This window comes from Staurois parvus, unplaced genomic scaffold (assembly GCF_062004578.1).
Source record: "Staurois parvus isolate SC_StPar_1 unplaced genomic scaffold, SC_StPar_1.0 ptg000488l, whole genome shotgun sequence".
Taxonomy (NCBI): Eukaryota; Metazoa; Chordata; class Amphibia; order Anura; family Ranidae; genus Staurois; species Staurois parvus.
Genome location: NW_028318284.1, coordinates 1,865,636 through 1,889,660, shown reverse-complemented (window position 1 = coordinate 1,889,660; position 24,025 = coordinate 1,865,636). Strand labels below are relative to the sequence as shown.

The 24,025-nt window shown below is 44.3% G+C and overlaps 1 protein-coding gene across 1 annotated transcript in view; it reads right to left on the bottom strand.

Annotated features, from left to right (window-relative positions):
* CTSE (cathepsin E) overlaps nucleotides 1-24,025 on the bottom strand; it is a 190,480-nt gene that overhangs the window by 114,596 nt on the left and 51,859 nt on the right. The window contains exon 5 of the mRNA XM_089689651.1: nucleotides 15,925-16,124. Within this exon, the coding sequence (XP_089545777.1) occupies nucleotides 15,925-16,124 (200 nt within the window). The remainder of the gene's footprint in view (nucleotides 1-15,924; nucleotides 16,125-24,025) is intronic.

Sequence of the window (24,025 nt, the reverse complement as noted above, 5' to 3'; positions counted from 1 at the left end):
TACATCATATTGAGGTAGATAAATTTAGGAAAACATGGAGTAGCTTTTTAAATTTGAACCCCCCTGGCAGTATTCCCGAGTGTAGCTCGGGGTTAAGTTTCAGTACCAGAAGCGGTAACCCCGAGCTACACTCAGGATTACACTGCAGTGTTGCTCTGGGATCCCTGGATCACTTACCTTGTCCAGCGCTGTCCTCCTGCTGCATCCGCAGCCATGTCCTCCAGTCGATGCCAGCATCCATCTTCTGGGTTCTGTTCCCTGCAAGTGTCGGGACGTACGGGGGACGAAGCCAGCGGGAGATTAAAAAATGTCAAAATTATAGATACACATAATACACTAAAATCTGATAGCATTACATTACTGTATCAAACCATTTCACATACATTTTGTCCCTAGTGCTTTGTCCAGTGCCCTGCCTGCATTTTTACCATTCTTTCCATGGCATCCAGAAAAGTGTCCCTTTAGATCAAAAGTGGTTTTAGACCAGCTAGAGAACAGTGATAGTAAATTAGAACCACTTGCAGAATTGAGCGATAGTGATTTGTGGGGAAATTCATCATCAGACACTAAAAACGATTCTGCGACTGAGCTCAGTGATGTGCGAACTTGGCGCTCTGTTTCAAATTTCAGTGTTTTTGGTTTGATTATGTCAGGGATTCAGGTATGACCAGAGATGTGTGGACTGACACAGGGAAACGCAGGCTTCAAGTATGGTGTAAAACAATATAATTTATTAAGACTATACAGTACACACAATGCAAAACCCAAACCTCCAACAAATCACAATATGTACGGGAACACAGACGCAGTCAGGCAGGCTGGGTTGGTAATTATCGGTCAGACAAGGTACAAAGGAGCAGGCAGGAGAGTGGTCAGGAATAGCCGGGGTCGGTGCAGGCAGAGTTCTAGCAGAGTCACGATCAGGCAGGAATATCAGACAGGTAGCAGACAGGATGCAGGTACAGGGGCTCATGGGAACAAACACCAAGGCACTGACTACAGGCCTGGCCATTGCTTAAATACACCTCCTGCAATCAGCCTCAGGTGATGGCTTGACTGCAGGAGTGAGATTCTGGCTGCTGAGAGCACCCGCTGGCCAGCACTGGTACTGCAGCCCACACAGCAGGTGAGTGATTTACTGACACTGTGGGGAGAGGCTGTGTGAAAAGCTGCTCTGCTGAGCTCCAGGAAGGCCGGAAAGCCTGAAAGCCTGGGGCTTGCCTGCCCCAACCCAGCCCAGGTGGGATGTCGGTCCCTGGGCCTGGTTCTACTGGCCTGAAGGCCCCAAAGCCTGGGACCTCAGGTGATTTATCCGGCCCGGACAGGATGGAAGGCCCTGGGCCTAGTCCTGGAGAGAAGAAGGCCCCAAAGCCTGGGACCTGGGCCTGGGTCCAGCAAGGTTAGTACCCCGGAGAGGCCTAGTACTGGTCTCTGAGTCCCAGCAGTGGAGGACCTGGGAACAGCCCCAAAGAAGGGGGAAACCTATGCCACATATCGGGACCATGTGGTTGTTCGGGCCCGGCTGATCGAGAGGGAGGAATCTAAGCTGCAGAAGCTCTCATTGGAGCTAAAAAAGTTCCGGGCCTCTTATGCCTGGGTCTGGTCTAACAAGAGGCAGGCCATGAAGCCAGGCCTGGAGGCCCTGGAGCTCCAGGTCTCCCAGCAGGGACGTTACGTTACTGCACTGCAGTGGAAGAGTGGGGCCTTGTCAGAGAAATACCTACATGAGGCTAGATTTAAGGCCGCAAGAGGCCGCAGCGTGGCAGCATTGCGGGGGCCAGTGGATGGGGTCTCCTCGGTAGAAGACCTGTCGGAGGAGCAGCTGGTGAAAGGAGAGAAGGAGCAAAGGCAGGATGCATCTGCTCCGATGGAAGGAAACATGGCGTCTGCTCATGTGCAGGATGGCGTGGGCGTGGGATCGCAAGAATCCCTCCCCCCAGGGCAGCAACTCATGGATTGGGGGACCCAAGTGGAGGAGGCGGAGTCAGCAGGAGAGCTCCAGTTTGTGTCAAGGGAAGTACCGGAATTCCGTGAATCAGACTTCCGGTTCACGTCGAAAAACTCAGAGGAGGAAGGAGGAAGTGACGTCATTCCCAAGAAGCCGGCCAAGATGGCGGTACGGGAGCTGATTGAGGAGTTTGACAGGATGGATGTAGAGGAGGCGAGTGAGGCGCTGGTTAAGGAGGCCAAGGCGCTTGCGGCAACCCTTGCAAGGGAGGTCGGGCCTGCTGGGGCTGCAGCTGTCTCTGCCCCATCTGGCTTGGTCGGGTCCCCTGTCCCACCCTCAGGTGGGCCTATTCCTCCCCACAGGGTTAAGAGAAACTTGCTTAAGGATGCTGCTAAAGGGGCTGGGGAGAGGAAGGATGTAAGCGTTTCTAGTTTATCTATGACAGCTCCCCCTGTGCTCTTACCAATGCGGAGGGAGAAGGCAGCTGTGGGGTCCCAAGATCCCGTCCCGGAAGGGGTGCAGGTGGAGGAGGGATGGTCCCTGGTGTCCTCTGAAAGGCACCGTAAGCCTGTGCTGTCTTCAGCGGGGTCAGTTTCCTCACTGGAGGTGGGGGAAGTAGCCTTGGAAAATCGGTTTGGGGCTCTATCGGGGGAGGAAATGTCCAGTGGTCATGCCACCCCGATGGAGGATGAGGATGCGGGGGGGTCTCTCAAAAGAGGGAGGGGTCCTGCCAAAAGGGTTAGGAGGAGGGTTAAGAAATGTCCCTCTCAATTATCTTAATGGCAGTTCCCGCTCCGATAAAGGTGGCAACCATTAATGTTGCCAGCCTACGGTCTGTAAGAGCAAAGGAAACAGCCTTATTTTTGATCAGTGGGATGGAAGCTGATTTTTTGTTTTTGCAGGAGACCAGGTTGTCCAGCTTGGCTGACATCCATCTGGCCAAGCGAGAGTGGAGGCGTGGGCCCTCCTACTGGTCTCTTGCGGCTGAGTCTTACAGCTGAGTCGCAGTGCTTTTTACCGGCATGGTAACGTGTCGGAGGATAATTGAGGTAGAGATCGGAAGATGTCTCCCACATATAGGAGGCCGCACATGCTCCACTGATCATGTGATCTATTGTATATCCTGCCCTTGCAGCCTCCTATATGTGGGACGCACCATCAGACCCCTCCGCGCCAGGTTTGGCGAGCACAGACGTCTTATTGAAGATGGTAAAGACAAACATAGCATCCCCCGCCACTTCCTTGAATATCACCAAAGATCCACTGATGGCCTACAAGTATGGGTCTTAGAATCCATACACAACAATCTCTCTGAGTCTGATCGTTTCAAAAAACTCTGTTCACAAGAAACTTATTGGATATTTACATTAGATACATTGTCCCCAGGCGGACTCAACGAGGAATTAGTAGAAATCAAATTTTTTATCGAATTTTTTTATCAAATTTTTTATCGAATTTTTTTTAATCCAATTTTAAGTTTATTATTTATAACCTTTTGTTCATTATTTATATTTTATTCTATTTTTTACTATTTTTTACAATGTAATTTACTTTTTATAATGTCATCTGCATGTATTATTACCAATATGTTTATCATCTTGCAATCATGCTGTATTACCACTAAATATCTGCTCACTACTGTTACATAATTGATGTGCCAGTGCTGCAAGGTGAACATTTTACCCCACTAATCTCCCAGAATATAATTTTTTTTTTTTTCATCATTTTTCTTTCATCTTCCGTTTTCTTATTTATTACATCCTCTCTTTTTTCCATTTGGTTTCCTTTACCCCCCAGTTAACATCCATGACTTTACACTATTCACCTGACAGCAATGGTCAATCACTGGTTAATTGGTTAATTGATCAATTAGACTCACGTTCCCTATATATTCACCCCTGTTCATCCACCTCCCCCTGCTTGAAAAAGGAGTGCACTTTCGCCTTCCACGGCCAGTGCATGCTCCGAAACGCGTCGCAGTGCACCCTGGGATCTGACGTCATCACGGCCACGCCGCCGCTATGTTCCAGCGTGCGTTCCATCCGGCTCTGAGGGAGGACGTGCATGCAGGGCGGCCTCACCGCTGTTCCCCCTCCAGCCACCACGCTGTTCCAGCCGAGAGCTGACCTCCCCACATCGCAGTAAGATGACGGCTCTTCACCCGGGTTACCACCCCACCGTTAACTATTGTTAACCACGGTTTTTATGCTTATGATTACTTCACACATGTGAGTGTTTCTACATTTAGACTTGAATTAAAAGACTTATTGCACTTAGAGGCGCTTCTCTCCTTTTTCTCATCTATAGAAGTTGCTACAGCTTATTTGGAAGCCTTGCCCTCAGTGCCACACGGAATCCTATGCTCTTCATACAGTAGCCACTAATACCACCATCACCCCATACTACCATTTCCCAGGACTTTGCAGTGTTTGCGCTGTTACAACCCTTCCTCATTTTTTCTGAATCATTCTATGTGAGGGGTAACCTGAAGTACCGTCCTCTGGATGAACGTGGTTGTCCGAGGTCGGAGTGTGGGGGTGAAGTGGAGACTATGGACCACTTCTTGCTTCAGTGCCCCTTTAACGTAGAGGTGTATAAACAGGTGGGAGGGGCTCTGGGTGTTCCTTTTCTCCATCGCATGTCGTATGCGGAGTGGGTGTACGGAGTCTGTTGCTGCAGTCTGTTGATCTTGGGTGGTGGGATCTGTCCCTAAATTCTGCCTTCTGCACTCCCTAGATTTTGCGTTCGGATCCTTTTGGTAGCCTTTTGCATGGTAGGTTGTAGGGGTCAGACGTGGAAGGCCTGCGGGTTCCTTAGCCCTCCCCCGTAGTGTATATAATAGTGTGGTTAGGTTTTTTTTTGTATATAGTTTAGGCCATATAGGCCGTAAGCGGCAGGTTTGAATATGAAAATTGCATATGGTTTATGTTTATGTCTGAGCCATAAAGGCTCCTACTCAGATGGTCTCGGCCATAAAGGCCTTGTAAATACTGTATATAGTTTCCATTTTTCCTTTCAGGTTATGGACTTTTATTTATGAGCCGTTCAGGCTATGTTTGAGTTTTTTTCCCCCCAGGGACTTGCGACTTCCTTAGTTTCTGGCCGTAAAGGCCATTGTATATATGTATGTATGTATATATTTCTGTGGTTTATTTACAGGAGCTGGACTTTACGTTTGCAGCCATAAATGCTAAGCTTATTATTTGTTTGATTTTTTCCCCACAGGGAATGTTGGGACTTTTTAGTTTCCTTTCTGTTGAGTTTTGTATTTATTTATATTTGTACATTTGATACATAAGTTTGATGGATATGTATGACATCAATACATAATAAAAAATTTCCATTCCTGACAGATTACATTATATTAATAAATGTATTATTATTTTTATGATTATTATGTTATCATCTATGATTTCGTGTTTCAAATTTTATCATACCCGGGATGTTTACTAGACTCTTGTTTGGACAGATTTCAGTGAGTTATTCCTAAGAATTACAGGCCTACAATAAAAAAACAACATATGAAAACAATGTACCGCTTTGGGTACAGAAATATTGACATAATCATACCGCTAGGAAGGTTAAAACATCTAAAACAATCTAAAAAAATATCTGGAATTAATTGCAGTTTAGGTGGAATATATTAGAGAGAGCCTAACTAAGATTCCGAGAGAAAGAAAAGATGTAAGATGGAGGGGTATAGAAATGGATAAATAACCATGAGGGAGGAAAATGGAAATAAGAGGATGTGGACAGGGGTATAAGGGGGGTGGGGGGTGGGGGGGGGGGTGGATGGGAAGGGAGGGGTAAATGTGTTGCAAAAGGAACTTGGGTATTGGTACTTGTGATGTGTATGCCCGTCTTATTTTTTTTAATACATAATTAGATGTTGTTCTTTGTATCAGGAAAACTTAATAAACTAAAAAAAAAAAAAATTGTCACGAAGGGGTTAAGGACATATTAACCACTTGCCGACCGCGCATAGCCGAATGACGGCTTCACCGCGGCCGGCCAGTTCTGAGTGGACGTCATATGACGTCCTCCCAGAACGCGCTCTCCTGCGCGCCCCAGGGAGCGCGCACCCGGCGATCTCCGTGATCGCTGTGTCCTACGGACACAGCTGATCACGAGATGTGGTGAAAGGCCGATCCCACCGGCCTTTTACCACGTGATCAGCGGTGTCCAATGACACGCTGATCACAGGAAAATGCAAGTGCCGGTTCTCGGCTGCACTTTCCTCACGCTGTCAGATCGTGAGGAAAGTACTGCCGAGAACCGGCAGTTGTCAGAGCGGGGATCGGCACCGATCATCAGGGCACTGATGATCAGTGCCCTGATGATCGGTGCCCAGCAGTGACCCCCGCAAGTTCCGATCAGCTGTGCGCCCACTAGCCCCGCCCACCCATTCCCAGCAGTGCCCCCACCTGTGCCCAGCAGTGCCCCCACCTGTGCCCAGCAGTGCCCCCACCTGTGCCACTCTGCAGTGCCACCTACCTGTGCCCAGCAGTGCCACCTACATGTGCCCAGCAGTGCCACCCACCTGTGCCCACCCACCTGTGCCCACCAGCGCCACCCACCTGTGCCCACCAGTGCCACCCACCTGTGCCCACCCACCAGTGCTGTCCACCAGTGCCACCCACCAGTGCTGCCAGTCAGTGCCACCAGTCAGTGCCCAGGGGTTGTGCCAGTCAGTGCCGCCAGTCAGTGCCCAGAAGTGATGCCAGTCAGTGCCGTCTATCAGTACCCATCATCAGTGTCACCTATCAGTGCCGCCTATCAGTGCTGCATATCAGTGCCGCCTATCCGTGACCCCTAATTAGTGCTGTCTATCAGTGCCGCCTATCCGTGCCACCTCATTAGTACTGCCTATCAGTGCCCTTTAGTGCTGCCTATCAGTGCCCATCAGTGCCGCCTATCAGTGCCCATCAGTGCCGCCTCATCAACGCAAATCAGTGAAGGAGAAAAAATACCTGTTTGAAAAATTTTATAAAAGAAACAAATAAACTTTTTTTTTTTTTCAAATTTTTTGCACTTTTTTTAATTTATAGCGCAAAAAGTAAAGCGCCCAGTGGCGATTAAATACCACCAAAAGAAAGCTCTATTTGTGAGAAAAAAATGATCAAAATTTCATATGGGTACAATGTTGCATGACCGCGCAATTGTCAATCAAAGTGCGGCAGCGCTGAAAGCTGAAAATTGGCCTGGTAAGGAAGGGGGTATAAGTGCCTGGTAGGCAAGAGGTTAAACAATAGCTTTCGTTAGTACATTCTACTAGGCAACACATATAAAACAACAAAGTTAAACCTGGGTGGCTAAATACTAATGTAAAAAGGCATATAATGAGAAAAAAACTGTACTTTAAAAAATGAAGGGTCACCATTTGCATTCCAAAACTAAAAATGCAAGAACTCAATCAGGAGAGGAGAGTAAAGAATTCCCAAACATTTTTTTCAAATATATTAAGAGTAAGAAGGCTAGGTCAGAGGATAAGTGATATGGGGAAGGTAGCTGTTTTAAATACATTCTTTTCTTCAGTGTATATGAATGGAAAGGAAGGGTATAATAAATGCGACAGTAATAACATTATATTGAATGTACTCTTGTGACCAGGGGCGGACTGACAACTCATGGGGCCCCTGGGCAATAGGGAATCATGGGGCCCCTGTGACCTTGTCCAAACTCAAAAAAGCCTATGAAAAAGGTACCAGGGACATCTCATGGGGCCCCCTATTGACCCCAGGCCCTCGTGCAGTGCCCAAGTTTCCAAATGGTCAGTCCGCCCCTGCTTGTGACTAGAAAAACTGAAAGTGATTAAATCACAAGGACCAGATGGCTTACACCTGAGGGTTCTCAAGGAACCTAGTCATGTTATAGTCAGACTGTTATTCCTAATTTTTAAGAACAGATTACTGACTGGAATTGTACCAGCTGATTGGCAAAAAGCAAACATGGTACCAGCTAATAAAAAAGGGATAAGATAAACCTGGGAACTACAGACCAGTCATCCTAAAATCAGCCTCAGTCAGCCTAAAATTGGTAAACTATTGGAAGGAATTTATCATTCCTTGGATCTATATCCAAGAGTTTGCCAGTGAAAATAGTATCATCAATAGTAACCAACATGGATTCTTGGTTCTTGCCATACCAACATTTTTCACATGAAGCATGTGCCCTTACTCAAGATGGCCAGTAATACTAGTTGATGTTTTTCAAATACATTTATCAGCAAAATAAAATATGGAGACAAGGATAGATGAGTTTGCTTTAAATATTAAATTTGAAAAAAAATAGTGTTTTTAGTTTGTGGTGCTCAGGTGCAGTTAAATTCTGCTTTAAGGCCTTTTGGCACTGATGATATTGTATATGAGTCATACAACAGAAAAAGCAATGTTCTCCTGGGATCCCACATGGAAGCTGAGAAAAAAACGGTGCCCAGGCCGATTGTGCCTCCAGTGTCACTTATAGAACTAAGTATAAAAAAGGGAAACAGCATGATTACTATGATTAAGGCCTCATGGCTGAAACATATAAGCATACTTTTGCTGTACTCACCTTCGAGCTAAATAAAATATTATTTGGGCTACAGCACAATTATACGATAATAAATATTATCAACAAAAAACAGGATTTGCGACGGGGTCCCTAGTGTGGCCAACATATTTATGGCTTTCTAGGAGTCTGAATTTGTGTTTATATATAGGCCACACCAATTAAAATGCTATAGATGCTATATAGATGATGTGTTTTTAATTTGGGAAGGTGATGATGCCAGCTTAACATCATTTATACCCTACATCATCCCCAGACGCCGTGCCACAGCACTCATGGACTGCAACTTGCCAGCTGCTGACCCAGCCGCCCACCACTCTAACTCTCCTCCTACAGATGGACACAGATGACCTCCGCCACGACGTGACAGACTCTCCGCATCATCATGCCCTGATATGAAACCTCTCACCTCCCCGATCTGACCAGCACTCTGATCACTCTAACATGCCACCTGCACTCTTCCTCATATTCCTCTCCTCCATTCCCAAAATTTCCTCCCCCTACTCCCCCAAAACAGCTCTACATTGCTTCTTCACTTCTTCCTTCTCCCCACTACGGCTCTCACCACCTCCTCCTAATACTCCACTCTCCCGCCGACCCTCATGCCACCACTAATAAATCCACTCGCTCCTGCACATCCCATTCCCATGCCACCTTCCTCACCCTTCTCCTTCTCCTAACCGCCGGTGACATCTCCCCGAACCCTGGCCCCTCACCTCCCCACTCCCTCTCTAGGCACCCTCCTGCTCCCGCCAGCCACCGCAACCCCCTCAACCTCATACCCATCCCCCTCCTCCCCGCATCCACCCTTCCTCTCTCGGTTGCACTCCTGAACGCCCGCTCGATTTGCAACAAGCTCACCGCCATCCATGACCTCTTTGTCTCCCACTCCCTCAACCTCCTAGTAGTCACTGAAACCTGGATCCAACCCACCGACTCCACCTCCCTTGCAGCACTCACCTTTGGAGGCCTCGTCTGGACCCACTCACCCAGACCGAGTGGTCGCAGAGGCGGCGGGGTCGGCATGCTCCTGTCACCGCTGAGCACCTTCCAGGTCCTCCCTAACCTTCTCCTCCTTCGAGGCCCACTGCATCTGGCTCTTCTCTCCCACCCCCCCTGAGGATTGCAGTAATCTATCGGCCTCCTGGATCCATATCCCTCTTCCTGGACGACTTTGCCGCCTGGCTTCCCTTCTTCCTCTCCTCTGAGCTACTGACCATCATCCTTGGGGATTTCAACATCCCCATCAACGCCAACAACCCGGCTACTTCCCAACTCCTCCTCCTCACCTCCTCCTTCGCGCCCACACAACACACACAGTCCTCCACCGACACCAATGGAAGCACCATGGACCTCGTTTTCTCCCACCTCTGCACCCCCACGACTTCACTAACACCCCCTTCCCCCTCTCTGACCACCACCTCCTCACATTTTCCATCTCCCCCTCCTCTAACTCCCCAAAGCGTCAAACCATCACCAGCCGTAACCTCCGCAACCTGAACCCGGCCCATCTCCACCCGGCAGCTGATTGTACGATAGTATCCTTCCTCTGTCATGCCCTGACCTGGCCACTACTGCATACAATGACTCAATGTCGGCTGCCCTCGACTCCCTGGCACCCCTAACCACGCGTAACGTCAGACCCCAACCGCTTCAACCCTGGCAGAACGACCACACAAAACGTCTCAAACGACGCAGTCCCGCGCTGGAGTGATTATGGCGCAAAACCAGATCGCCGCATGCGTTCTCCCTCTACAAATCCGCCTTCCTCACCTACACCACCTCCCTCCACGCCGCCAAGCAAGCCTATTTCGTTAACCTCATCAACACCCTCTCCACCTGTCCTCGCCGGCTCTTCTCCACTATCAAATCCCTGCTCTCTCCCCCTCCCACCTCCACTCAGTACCTCACTCACCACCCACGAGATTGCCAATCATTTCCAAAACAAGATTGACGCAATCCGTAAGGACATTGTCAACTCACAATCTACCTCTCCATCTTGCCCCCCCATCACCCCCTCATCTCTCCCCTCCTCCGACCTCATACCCGCACTGCCCTCCACCATACTTAACACCCCGCACACTATCACCTCCCCAACGCTCCGCTCCTTCAGCCCAGCTACCACTGAGGAGGTCACTAAGGTCTTCACTGAAGCCCGCCTCACCACTTGCCCCCTTGACCCTATCCCCTTAACCCCACTGACCCACACAACCTTAGACCCATCTCCCTGCTACCATTCACTTCCAAGCTCCTTGAGTGCTTGGCCTATAATCGCCTAAGCACCCACCTCACTGATAACAACCTCCTTGACCCACTACAATCTGGCTTCCGTCCCCTACACTCCACCGAAACCGCCCTACTTAAAATCACTAACGACCTGCTAACTGTCAAAGCTAATGGCCATTACTCAGTCCTCCTGCTGCTCGACCTCTCCGCGGCCTTCAACACAGTCGAAAACCCCCTCCTCCTTACAAAGCTGCACTCCCTTGGCATCAGGAATGCTGCTCTCTCCTGGTTCTCCTCCTACCTATCCCAACACTCCTTCAGCGTCACCTATAACACTGCCACCTCCCCCTCTCTCCCCCTCTCTGTTGGAGTCCCCCTCTTCTCCTCCCTTGGCAAACTGATACACTCCCACGGCTTCAACTATCACCTCTATGCCGACGACACACAAATTTACCTCTCCACCCCCCACCTCACCCCCTCACTCTTCGTCCGCATCGCCCACCTCCTGAACGACATATCAGACTGGATGTCGCTCCATTTCCTCAAGTTAAACCTGTCCAAAACCGAGCTCCTGGTTTTCCCCCCAGCCCGCGCCCCCCCATCCTCTCCATCACTACTAGCAACGCCACCATCGATCCCACCCCACACAGCAAAGTCCTGGGTGTCACCCTGGACTCAAACCTTTCCTTCGATCCTCATGTCCAATCCCTATCAAGGTCATGCAGGCTCCACCTCCGCAACATCTCCAAGATACGTACATTCCTCACCCCAGACACTACTAAACAACACGTACACTCCCTCATCATCTCACGCCTGGACTACTGCAACTCCCTTCTCACTGGCCTACCCAAACAAACGCTATCCCCACTCCAGTCTATCCTGAATTCAGCGGCTAGACTCATCCACCTCACCAACCGCTCCACATTTGCCACCCCCCTCTGCCACTCCCTTCACTGGCTCCCGATTGCCCAGCGCATCAAATTCAAATTACTAACTCTGACCTACAAAGCCACTCACAACGCCGCTCCAAACTACCTAACTGACCTGATACCCAAATACCACCCTACCCGTGCCCTTCGCTCCTCACAGGACCTCCTACTCTCTAGCTCCCTGGTCTCCTCCTCCCACGCCCGACTGCAGGACTTCTACAGGACTTCCCCCATCCTCTGGAACTCCCTACCCCAATCCATCAGACTGTCACCTACCCTCCTCACCTTCAGGCGCACCCTGAAAACCCATCTCTTCAGGGAAGCCTACCCCACTCTCACCTAACAACCGATCTCCTCCACTTCTCCCACCACTCCATCCCCCACAGCCACTTCCTCCTGTACCACTTTCCCTCCCTCCTAGATTGTGAGCTCGAAAGAGCAGGGCCCTCGAACCCCTCGTGTATTGTACTGTTACTGTTTTGGCTCATGTTCTGTCCCCCTTGCTATTGTACAGCACTGAGCAAACCCTTTGGCGCTATATAAATACTGTATAATAATAATAATAATAAATTATGAAGCAGTTAGACAATGACAAAAATATAATCTAATCTAATCTGGAAAAGGAACAAGAGCAGTATAGAATTCCTGAATTTGGTAATCAGTGTTCAGGATGTGAGGTTTGCTACTAGAACTCTAAATCCACAGATCTTAACATCTATATTGCTATGGAGAGCTGCCACCTCCTCTCATGGTTGCTTAATGCGCCTAGAGGCCAGTTTATTAGATTGAGGAGGAGCTATAATACTAGTATACTAATATGCTAGTATGTAGTAGTATACTAGTACAGTATGTAATACTAGTATAAAAGTATGTAATACTAATAATACTAATATGTGACAGTCAGAGATGGTTGGCAATAGGTTTGTACAGCAGAGATATGATCTGAATTGGATAATAAAGTAAGTAGTTAAGGTAAGGGCTTTAGATAGGAATACATTAGTCAAAGATAAACAGCTGAATAGTGGCAGTGAGAGTGGACAGAAATATTGCATTGTATTAGATTTTAATAGACAATATAAAAAAGTAAAAAAGATTTAAAAAAAAAAAAAACATTGGAGTATTTTGAAGAAAAACAAACTGCTTGGACCTATACTTCCAGACTGTCCAAGGTTTGTGTATAAAAAGGCTCCAAACCTTAGTGAAAGTGGTTGTAGACCCACTCCCTATAGGGAATTTTACCTTTTTTCTGGTGTGGGTTTTTTGCATGTGGCAGAGCTTGCTCTACTGCAAGGAAATTTGAGAAAGAGAAAATAATTAACTGCAATGCCTATCTATACTAAGTATTTGATTCATGAGTTTATTGGTTGCAAAACTGAGGGTGTCATTTATATGCTCGAATGTACATGCTCCATGCAGCCTCCAATATGTGTCGTACATCTAAATCATTAGAGGTATGCATCAGAGGGCATATTTGTAACATTAACGGGAACATTAAGCATAATGTTTCGCATCCTTTTAGAAAGTTTCATATTAGGAACTCCAGAGGTTTAAAATTCTGGGAGACTGAAAAGGTCAACAGACATCGGAGAAAGGGAATTTTATCAGACATCTAAGCAGAAGGCAATCTTATTGGATTTTTAAAACAAAAGTATTCACCCCCTCTGGATTAAATATTTATTTATAAGTGATGCTTGATTAATTCTTCCTTATTTTTGCATTTTACTTTGTGTATTTATATTACCTGTATGATCACTATATATGGGTGTTAGCATTTCTGTAATACTAATATTTTAATATGTTCTCATTATATTGTGATGGTTTCTGATATTATATTATTCAAGTATGTGTGCATTTTCATTTTATATAACTCTATCATTGTACTTTTCGTTGGTGTACAGGATGCCAAGGATGGGTTGTGGAAGGGTGCTATGTGACATCCATATTTGGGTCCATATTTGCAGTCCCTCCCGACTGTAGTAGTGGCTTTTTGGGACCCTGGGATTTTTAGAAGGTATGGAGTAGGACTACAGGAACTCTGGTTCCTACAGAGTTAGGCAGCCTCCAGGAAGCAGCACAAAAGATAGGAAGCATCTGGCACCTGGGGGTGGAGTAGAAGGTGTGAGGAGACTTGGCTGTGTGCTGGGAAAAATTGACAAAATATCTGAGGCTGGATGCTGCTAACCCTGGGGTAAAAGCCCTTGTTTGAACTTTAACATGTTTGATATTCTTATTTGTGCTGAAGATAATCGGACTTTTGAATTGTGTTTTCTGAAGTTATTTGCTGCTGAAAGCTATATTTTGTTTGCTTTGAAAGAAAAGTAAATACCTTTATACATAAACAAACAGCTTTGGATGTGGTCCCAAGGAGCTATACCCGTTTACATTGGATTTTGTTTTTATGATATACTGATGTGCAATTTATTTATTTAGATTAGATTTTTCTCCAAGTTCTAGCTGTATTGTTGCATTGGAAGTTTTTATTTTGTTATTTTAGGTAAGTCCGAGGTATTGCCTTAATTGTTACCATGCACCTATGGCCACCTCATCCTGAATTCACAAAATCTCTTCTGATCTCAGAGGCTAGGCAAGGTCGGGCCTGGTTAGTACTTGGATGGGAGACCCCTGGGAACATCACATGCTGTAGGCTATTTTTGGTTACTGGCAAGGCGCCGGATTGGAATAGTATCGCACAGAGCAGACCCGTACCTCCTCCTCTGGAGTTGGCCACTGGCACTGTCCACTCCTCCTTTCCTGCGGCTGCCCCCTCAACAAGCCATTTACTAAGAGGGCACACGTGAATGCACTCTCCTAAAAACTCACAGGAGTTTAGCTGACAGCAGCAAGAGCTTATGGTTCCTGCTGCTGACTTTGTCTCCTGTGAAACCAGGGGTAGGGCAGAGTGGTGCTGCAGATAGAACAACACAGAACATGAGAGGAAGCAGTTAAATATTTAGGGATGGGGAAACAAGTAGTGGGAAGTTTTTATTTTACATTAATGCAGAACATTTATCAAGGTAAAAAGCTTTTGGACTTTAAAGCACATGTCCTGAGGAAAGTACCAAATGGTTAATGTATATGTACTGAGGACTAGACACATAGGGGTTAATGCACATGCTTTGAGGATTGGGTTGAAGAAGAGTTCATGCAAATGCATTGAGGACTGGGTGCTGAGGTTTAACACACCTATGCTTGCCAATGGGTGATGGGAGGTTAATGCACCTATGTTGGGGACTGGGAGCAAAGGGGTTAACACACATGCTCTGGAGACTGACTGCAGAGATGGTAATACATAAGCACAGAGGACTGGTCACTAAGGGGTTAATGCACAAACTCTTGAACCAATCACTTGAAGCATGTTTTTTGCAGGGACTGTGTCATGGATGCTAGGAACATGTGGAGGTGGCAGACAGGGACACAAAGATGTTCTAAGGGCCAGGGGCTTTGTTAGTGAGCCATTTCTAAACCAGGGACTGTGACCAGTATTTGACTGGGCGCAGTAAAGATTAAAAAGATTTTCGTCTGTGTGTATTAAATAAATATGAGGGGTTAACACACATGCTGGGGGAATAAGGAGGATGATTTGTGGCACATGTTCTGAAAGCCTCTGCACTGGCTGCCATTGCATGTACAGACAGTGTATTATACATGTATACCGCCATGAAATAGATTAAGGAATTCTTCCAATTTAACAAGCAAGCCAACTTTTGCAACTATTTATGCATGTGAACTTAAAAATCATAATAATAGGGCAGCACAGTGGCTAAATGGTTAGCACTTCCGCCTGGCAGTACTAGGGTCGCTGGTTCAAATCTCAACCACTGCACCACCTGCCTGGCGTTTGCATGTTCTCCCTGTGCCTGCGTGGGTTTCCTCCAGGTACTCTGGTTTCCTCCCACTCTCCAAAAGACATGCTGGTAGGTTAATTGGCCCTAATATATGGATGTGGGTTAGGGACCTTAGATTGTATGCTCCTTGAGGGTTAGGGACTGATGTGAATGTACAATATATATATGTAAAGCACTGCATAAATTGATGGTGCTATAAAAAGTACCTGAAATAAATAATAAAAAATATTGTGAAGTATTGAACATAACTTAGTAACTTGATGCCATGCTGTGTTCCACAATTAAGACTAGATAATGCTATGCAATAAACTTAAAGCTATAGCACCGAGTCACAAACAACAAAAAAAAGTCTTATGATACATCATTATCTACAACCTTCATCTGCAGGGGATAAATATTAGGTCTGTGATATAATGTATTAAAATACCTGTTCATGTAGACGCCAAATAAAGGTAATTCCACTAAGTTTTGTGCAATCATATTGTCAAACACTGGAATGCAGTTATCAACAGCCAAGCTGGGGTATGCCAATCCCAAAATCCCATCAAAGTTTGAATCTTGGAAAGTGCTTCCTGGCTCTGATACACTTTCTGCAAATGTCTGGCTCTGTACAGTTATACCTTGGACCTATGAGAAACAAATAGAAAGAAAGGATAAAATATGTTGTAGGTGGAACAAAATATTTATAACCAGCATTAGAAGTTGCTGATATCATGTCACTACAATTCCTAGCTTAAATAGCCATTCATGGACATATTTTTTTTCAGATGTGACAATTGATCAGATTATGGAAAATTGTTTTATATATGTACCATAATTTTCCTTTCCTGGCCTCCACTCATGTTAGCATACCCATAAAGGTCAGCTCTGTCCCCTGAGCCCCTCAAAACACTCCTTTCCTAGCCCATAAAAAAACCCTAAATGTCCCACTTTTGTGTTAACAACTGGCTCATGATAAGACACCTAGGGAGGGTTGTATAATGACATAAGTAGAAGCCAGGAAAGAAAAATTACATTAAGTATAAAAAAAAATCACCCATGGGATTAATGTAACAATAAAAATCAGGGAGAGAAGACAGACAACAAAAACACACAAAATAGACTTGCAGAAAAATAATTTATTTCAAGGTGTTCACTGACAAACAACACACTGAACCAAAAGAGGCTGAGGAAACATCCAGATAATATAAATGACTGTATTCAACAATTTCCAGCTTGCTGCCTTACGATTAAGATATAATAATTGAAGGCTGATATGTGTGGAGATAGGCCATCAGATTATCAGGATTGATTGATTTTCAGATACATACCATAGTTTGTGGACTCCATAACTTTCCTATAGACTAAATAATAAACACTGATTTGGGTTATTTTTATCAGAGAAATGTAGTAATATATTTTGGCTTACATTTATTAAGAACAAGTATTTATTTGCAAATTTTTATAATAGTAACAACTTTTTGCTTCTTTTTCACTTATTTAGCAAAAAATAAAAAAAAAAACTCAGTAGTGGAAAACTCTATTTGTTTGAAAAAAATTATAAAAATTTAGTTTGGGCACAGTGTTACATGACCACGCAATTGTCGTTTAACAACTTTCTCTCTGGAAGATTTACCAAATCTTTTACTGCGGCAGGGCGGAACCACTGCGCAGAATCACGTTTTTAAATGTCATTCTGCAAAACAGGTAGAGGGCGCGCACGAGGCACCCGACCGCCCTATCTGTGCCGCTGATCACGGCCACGGGTGTCAATCATCGGGTCCTGGTTGGTCATTACCCGCCGGGTCCCGGCGATTACCGGCAATCACTGACAGGGAGCTCTCTGTCAGTTCCGAGCACGCTGATCCTGAGAGAATAGTCTATCTCTCGGGATTAGCGTATTCCCGTGAAGTACACACCCCCGTCCCCTAGTAAAACACTCTCCTCATACAGTTAACCCTTTCATTACCTAAAAAAAGTTAACCCCTTCCTCCCCAGTGCAATTAGTACGGTGTCAGTGTTCTGTTTTGCACTGATCACTGTATTGGTGTCACTGGGGATGTCAGTTCCCCCAAGTCAGTTCCCCCCAGTGTCAGAATGTCCGCTGCAGTCCAGCCATAAGTCGCTGATCTCCGCCATAAGTTGCTGATCGCCGCCATTAGTATAAAAAAAATAAAAATCCAGTATCTATACCGCCATTTGTAAACGCTATAACTTTCACGTAAACCAATTAATTTACACGAATTGGGATTTCTTTTAGCAAAAATGTCGCGGAATACATTTTGGCCGAAATTTGACAAAATTTGATTTTTAAATTTTTTTATTGGACATGTTTTATAGCAAAAAGTTCAAAATATTGTTTTTTTCTCAAAATTGTTAGCCTTTTTTTTTTATAGCGCAAAAAATAAAAAATGCACAGGCGATCAAATACCACCGAAAAAAAGCTCAATTCGTGGGAAAGAAAGGACGTAAATTTAATTTGGGTGCAGTGTTGCATGACCGCGCAATTGTCAGCTAAAGTAACACAGCGACGTAACACAAACCGCTTCTGTAACCGCTTCCTGACCGCCCTGTAGCAGAAATATTGCTACAGGACGGCATGGGTGCACAAAATCACACATATATATATATATATGATTCGCACTCCCGCGGTGTTCACATTCACACCCCTCCCAGATAGCATCAGATTGCCCTTCAGTACACCAGTTGTCACATTTAACCCCTTGATTGCAGAAACATGCTCATGCACTATAAACCTCCATTGCTAGTATAGTGTCTGAACGGATCAATATCTTTGCTCGGATCAGCACTATACCAGCGTTCACATTAGTATAGCATCCCCAAAAATGCAGCATTAGCGGGATCAGCCCCGGCACCAGTATTTAGCCCCTATGCTTACCCCCCCTTCTCCCCCAGCAAGTGCAGTTTCAGTAGGTCACTGTCACTTGATACATTGCACACAAAACCGCACGTTGCTCCGGCGGCCATCTTTAACACTAGATGGTCAGTCACACTGCTGTCTATTTTTTATCTACTTGATTTTATTGATTTGATGCATCTAAAATAAAGTTGTTATTACTTACTACACTATGGGAGTATTCCTGTTCCCACCCCTTAGGGGAGTGCTTTAAACCTGTAGACCCATTATCCCAGGACGGGCTACCATGCTTTATGGATACCTGGTGATATATGACCACTCCCAGAAGGAATAAGGATACCCTGACACTTGGCTTACTGTTTTCACATCTGATGACCCATCCCCTGGAGGGAAGACCTTTCAGCTTCAGGCCCCATCAGATGACACCTGTATTTACTTGTATAAGGCGCAATTAAAATGCGCGTCCGGTGAGTGCGCATTACTTGCACCACTTTAGCACCTTTTTGCCGGATCAGGATTCACTACAGTCACCCGAATGGAACTTTTTATTTGATCATTGATCTCTATATATATTTATTTATTTATTTATCAATATTAATATATTTATTCATTACACTCCCTTTCATTGGGATATATGTAAGCTGATATATTGCCGTCTTGGACATTATACTTGAAACCTTTTTCTTAGCGCTGCACGATTTTATTTTTTATAAGTAAATTTTGATGACTCTTATATGCAGCAGAGTGCCAGCACTAGTGCCACGCTACCTTTTTTTGAACTGGCGAGTACTAGTGGCCTAGTACATCCTGGTCTTTCACATATCTCTTAGATTGTAAGCTCCCAGGATCAGGCCCTCCTAACCCTCTTGTATTGAACTGTATTGTTCTGTATTGTCTCCCGTTATATTGTAGCGCTGAGCAAACTGTTGGCGCCATAAATCCTGTCTAATAATAATAATAATATCAGCACTGCAGTATGACTTGGCGACGTGGTGAGTCCCATAAGTGCAGTACAACCTGGTGTGGTGGCGAGCACAAGTATTGTCCCGCAACCACAAAGAATTCGCACACAGGCCCGTAGAGTTCCTAGTATCCTTCCGGATGTGCTTGCAAATCTCAATTGACAGCCCACAAATTCTGCAGCACCCGTACTTCCCTCATACACTGCCCAACCCGGAATTCAGGTGGAAATAGCAAATTTAAGTACTCCCCTTGATTTTTGAGCTGTTTTTCATGGAATATCTGTATGCGTTGATTGTGGATCAAAGCAATTTATATGAACAACAATTTATGGCCGCCAACCCAAATTAAAACCTTGCCAGACCAGTCGCATGGAAACTCATTACGGTTTTCGAATTTACATTTTTTTTGGGCCTAACCCTCAACATGGGCATTACTAAAAAAATTAATTGCGGTTGTATTGGTCCGCAGACCCGATTCATCATATGCCCGTGTTCTCTGCTGCCATGGGCAGGCATAGATATGAGAGTATAATGTGTTTTATGCATTTCAATGACAATACATTCTGTCATCCTTGGGGTGACCCTGAATTTGAACGGCTCCATAAAATTCAGCCCCTCGCAAATCACCTTAACCAAAAATTTTAAGATGTCTATACTCCCCAGCAAAACATCTGCGTTGATGAGTCCCTTATTAATTTTTCTGGCCGCCTTGCATTCAAACAATTTCTCCCCTGCAAGCATGCAGATATGGGGTCAAGATGTAGAAGACCTGTGAGAGGACAACAGGCTATACTTATAAGTTTCGGATTTATGAGGGAATAGATAGTCACGAGGAGCCCCCCAGATGCCCAGACTACATGGGGAGCAGTGGCAAGATAGTTTGGGACTTGGTGTCATCCTTTTTCCATATGGGGTACCACTTATACGTAGACAATTTTTATTCAAGCGTGCCACTATTTAGGCATTTGTACAATCTTGGAACTGGTGCTTGTGGCAAAGTGTGACCTAATGTGTGCCCACCATTAGAAGTGGGTGGATGCAGGGAGGAATATTCTAATGGTGGGCATACCACACACTTTTTCTGGCAGAGATTTCTTCTCTTTTTTTCCATTCAGTCCACAGGCTGCTTACAAAAAAAAAAAAGAACACAACATATACACCCAACAAGGACCAGCGACGTACTGGTACATCACTGGACTTTGAATGGTTATACCAGGATGATGCCTACAGCTGCAGGCATCATCCTGGTATAATTTTTTTCAGTCAGTGATCGTCTTTCATGTAAAAGCAATCGTAGTGGCTAATTAGCTGCAGGATTGCTTTTACAAGCAGTGGGAGATGATGCCCCCCTCCCCCGCTGCCTTCCACGGCCTTCTCGGGCAGGCCTGTGCCATCGGGAGAACCTGAGAATGCAGCCAGTGTTTCTGCCAGCTGACCATAGAGCTGATTGGACACCAGAATGGTGCCAATCATCTCTATAGTCTAAGAATTCGGAAGTTACAAGCATTTCATCACTTCAGTTTCGCAGGATATAAACAGCGCCATTTGTAAATTGGGAAAGCATCTGATCACACCGATTTTGGTTTGATTAGATAATGTAAGGGCAGAGGAGAGATCCAGAGTCTGATAGACCCAGATTTCTCAAAAAATAATATATGACAATGCCCATTGAGGTTATAGGGGATATTTGCATTCCCTGTGATAGCATTAAAAGTGATAAAAAAAATGAAAGGTACAGTGTAAAAATAATAAAAAAAAATCTAAATAACTAAAAAACCCCCCAAAAAACAAAAAAAAAAAAAAATCACCCCTCCCATGTGCGCACACCTGTGTGCACAAGCCTTGACCCTGTGTCGGTATGTAAACAGCGGTTGCACCATGCATGTGAGGTATTTCCGTGAACGTCAGATCAAGTGCAGTAATTCTAACACTAGACCTCCTCTGTAAATCTAAAGTGGTAGCTTTTAAAGACTTATAAAGCGTTGCCTATGGATATTAAAAATGTATGCAGTTTGTCGCCATTGCACAGGGCATGCGCAGTTTTAAAGCATGTCATGTTTGGTATCTATTTACTCGGCATACCATTATCTTTATATTTTACCAAATAATTGGCCAATATATTGTGTTTTTGTGCATTAAAAGTAAAAAAAGTGTATTTCTTTTTAAAAATTTGCTTTTGAAAAATCGCTGCGCAAGTACTATGTGCCATAAAAAATTGTAGTACCCACCATTTTATTTACTAGGGTGTCTGATTTAAAAAAATATATAATGTTTGGGGGTTTAAATAATTTCCTAGCACAAAATACAGATTTTTTTAATGTGAACAAAAAGTGACAGAAAAGGCTTGATCTTCAGATGGTTAGAAGAGTGAAAGATGTGTGGCATAAACTTCTAATGCTGGGCATAGAATGCCCCCACCCCCCAAAACAACCCCTTTTTGGAAAGTAGACACCCCAAACTATTTGCTGAGAGGCATGTTGAATCAATAGAAGAATTTATTTTTTTGCCACAAGTTTTTGGAAAATGACAAAAAATATATATATACTGTATATATCTTTTTTTTACACAAAATTGTCACTTAAATGATTTACTGCTCACACATGCCATGGGTATATGTGGAATTACTTACCAAAATACATTCTGCTACTTCTCCTGAGTATGGGGGTATCACATGTGAGAGACGTTTTGGGAGTCTAGCCAACAAAATCCAATAAGCAACTTCAGGCTTTTAAAGGGCTTTATTTCCTCATTACACTTCCAGACTACCTATCACAGTTTCGGAGGCCCTGAAATGCCAGGATAGCACCTAACCCCCCAAAATGACCCCTTTTTGGAAAGTAGACACCCCAAGGAATTTGATAAGAAGCATGGGAAGTATTTTTCAGATCTCATTTGTTGCCACAAGTTTTTGGAAAATGAAGAAAAAAAAACAAAACATATTTTTTCCTATTTTTTTATATTTCAAAACCTTGTGAGAAAAAATGAGATCTGCAAAATACTCACCATGCCTCTTTTTAAATTCCTTGGGGTGTCTACTTTCCATAAAGGAGTCATTTGGGGGGGGGGGGGTGGTGCTATCCTGGCATGTCAGGGCCTTCAAATCTGTGATAGGTAGTGAGGAAGTATAATGAGGAAGTTACGCACCTTCAGGCTTTCACAGTGGTCATTGGATTTCAGGCTCCTGTATGCGCTAGGCTCCCAAAAAAGTCTCACACACGTGGTATCCCCATACTCTAGTGAAGTAGCAGAATGTATTTTGAGATGTAATTCCACATATACCCATGGATTGTGCGAGAAATAAATCATTTAAATGACAACTGTGTGTTAAAAAAAAAAAAATGTTTTTGTCATTTTCCAGAAATTTGTGGAAAAAAAAAATCTTCCATGGACTCAATATGCCTCTCAGCAGATAGCTTAGGGTGTCTACTTTCCGAAAAGGGGTCATTTGGGGGTGTTTGTACTATCCTGGTATTTTAGCAACTCAAGAAATGTGATGGTGTGATGTGATGGTGTGTAAATTCCATTATCTATACCATAGTTTGTAGACGCTATAACTTTCACACAAAGCAATAAATATACACTTACTGGGATTTTTTTTAACCAAAAACATGTAGCAGAATGCATTTTGGCCTAAATTTATGCCGAAATTTTAGTTTTTTGGGATATTTTCTATGACCAAAATGAGAAAATATTGTTATTTTAAAAACAATTTTTTTTCTTCAAAACTTTTTCTGTTTATAGAGCCAAAAATAAAAAGCACACAGGTGATCAAATACCACCAAAAGAAAACTCTATTTGTGTGAAAAAAAGGTCATAAATTTCATTTATGTACCGTATTGCATGACCGCGCAATTGTCTGTTAAATTAGTGCAGCGCTGTATAGCAAAAAAAGGCATAAATTGCAGTATCTATACCATAGTTTGTAGACGCTATAAATATAAAACATGTAGCAGAATACATTTTGGCCTAAATTTATAACTAACTTTGACTTTACTATATATTTTTTTTAGCAGAAAGTAAAAAATATAGTTTTTCTTCAAAATTTTCGGTCTTTTTTTGTTTATACCATGAAAAATAAAAAGCACACAGGTGATCAAATACCACCGAAAGAAAGATCTATTTGTGTGAAAAGAAGGACGTAAATTTTGTTTGGGTGCAGCATTGCATGACCGCGCAATTATCAGTTGAATTAGTGCAGCGCCGAGTAGCAAAAAGATGCCTGGTCAGGAAGGGGGGTAAATCCTCAGGAGGGCAAGTGGTTAAGATGTCTGTTGCTGCTTTTTGGCGTGCTGACTGAATTTCCAACTCTGCTGTCTGAGTTACTAACTCTGCTCTCTTTTTTGCATATGCAGTCTGCACCTTGCTGGCTTCCACTTCAGCGTGGGCACTAATAAGTTGCTCACTGAGTGTAGAGCATCTTGAACTATGGGATTTAGAGGACTTTTTAGAATGTCTTGTAGAAACGGATCTGTGAGATGCAGTGTCTTGTAGCAGCTTTATCTTTGCTTCTGCTTTTAGTTTGGTTTGCTGGATAAAACTGTCTCTTTCTAGATTAAGAACCTGGAAGTTGTATAATTCCTTTAATGAATCTTCCGTGTGCATACTCTGTAAAATATTACTGAACTTGTTACTGGTAAACTGATAAAGCTCATATGAGGCACAAAGTTGTTGGATGGCGCCCTCTAGTAGCCGTACCTCATGTTCAACAG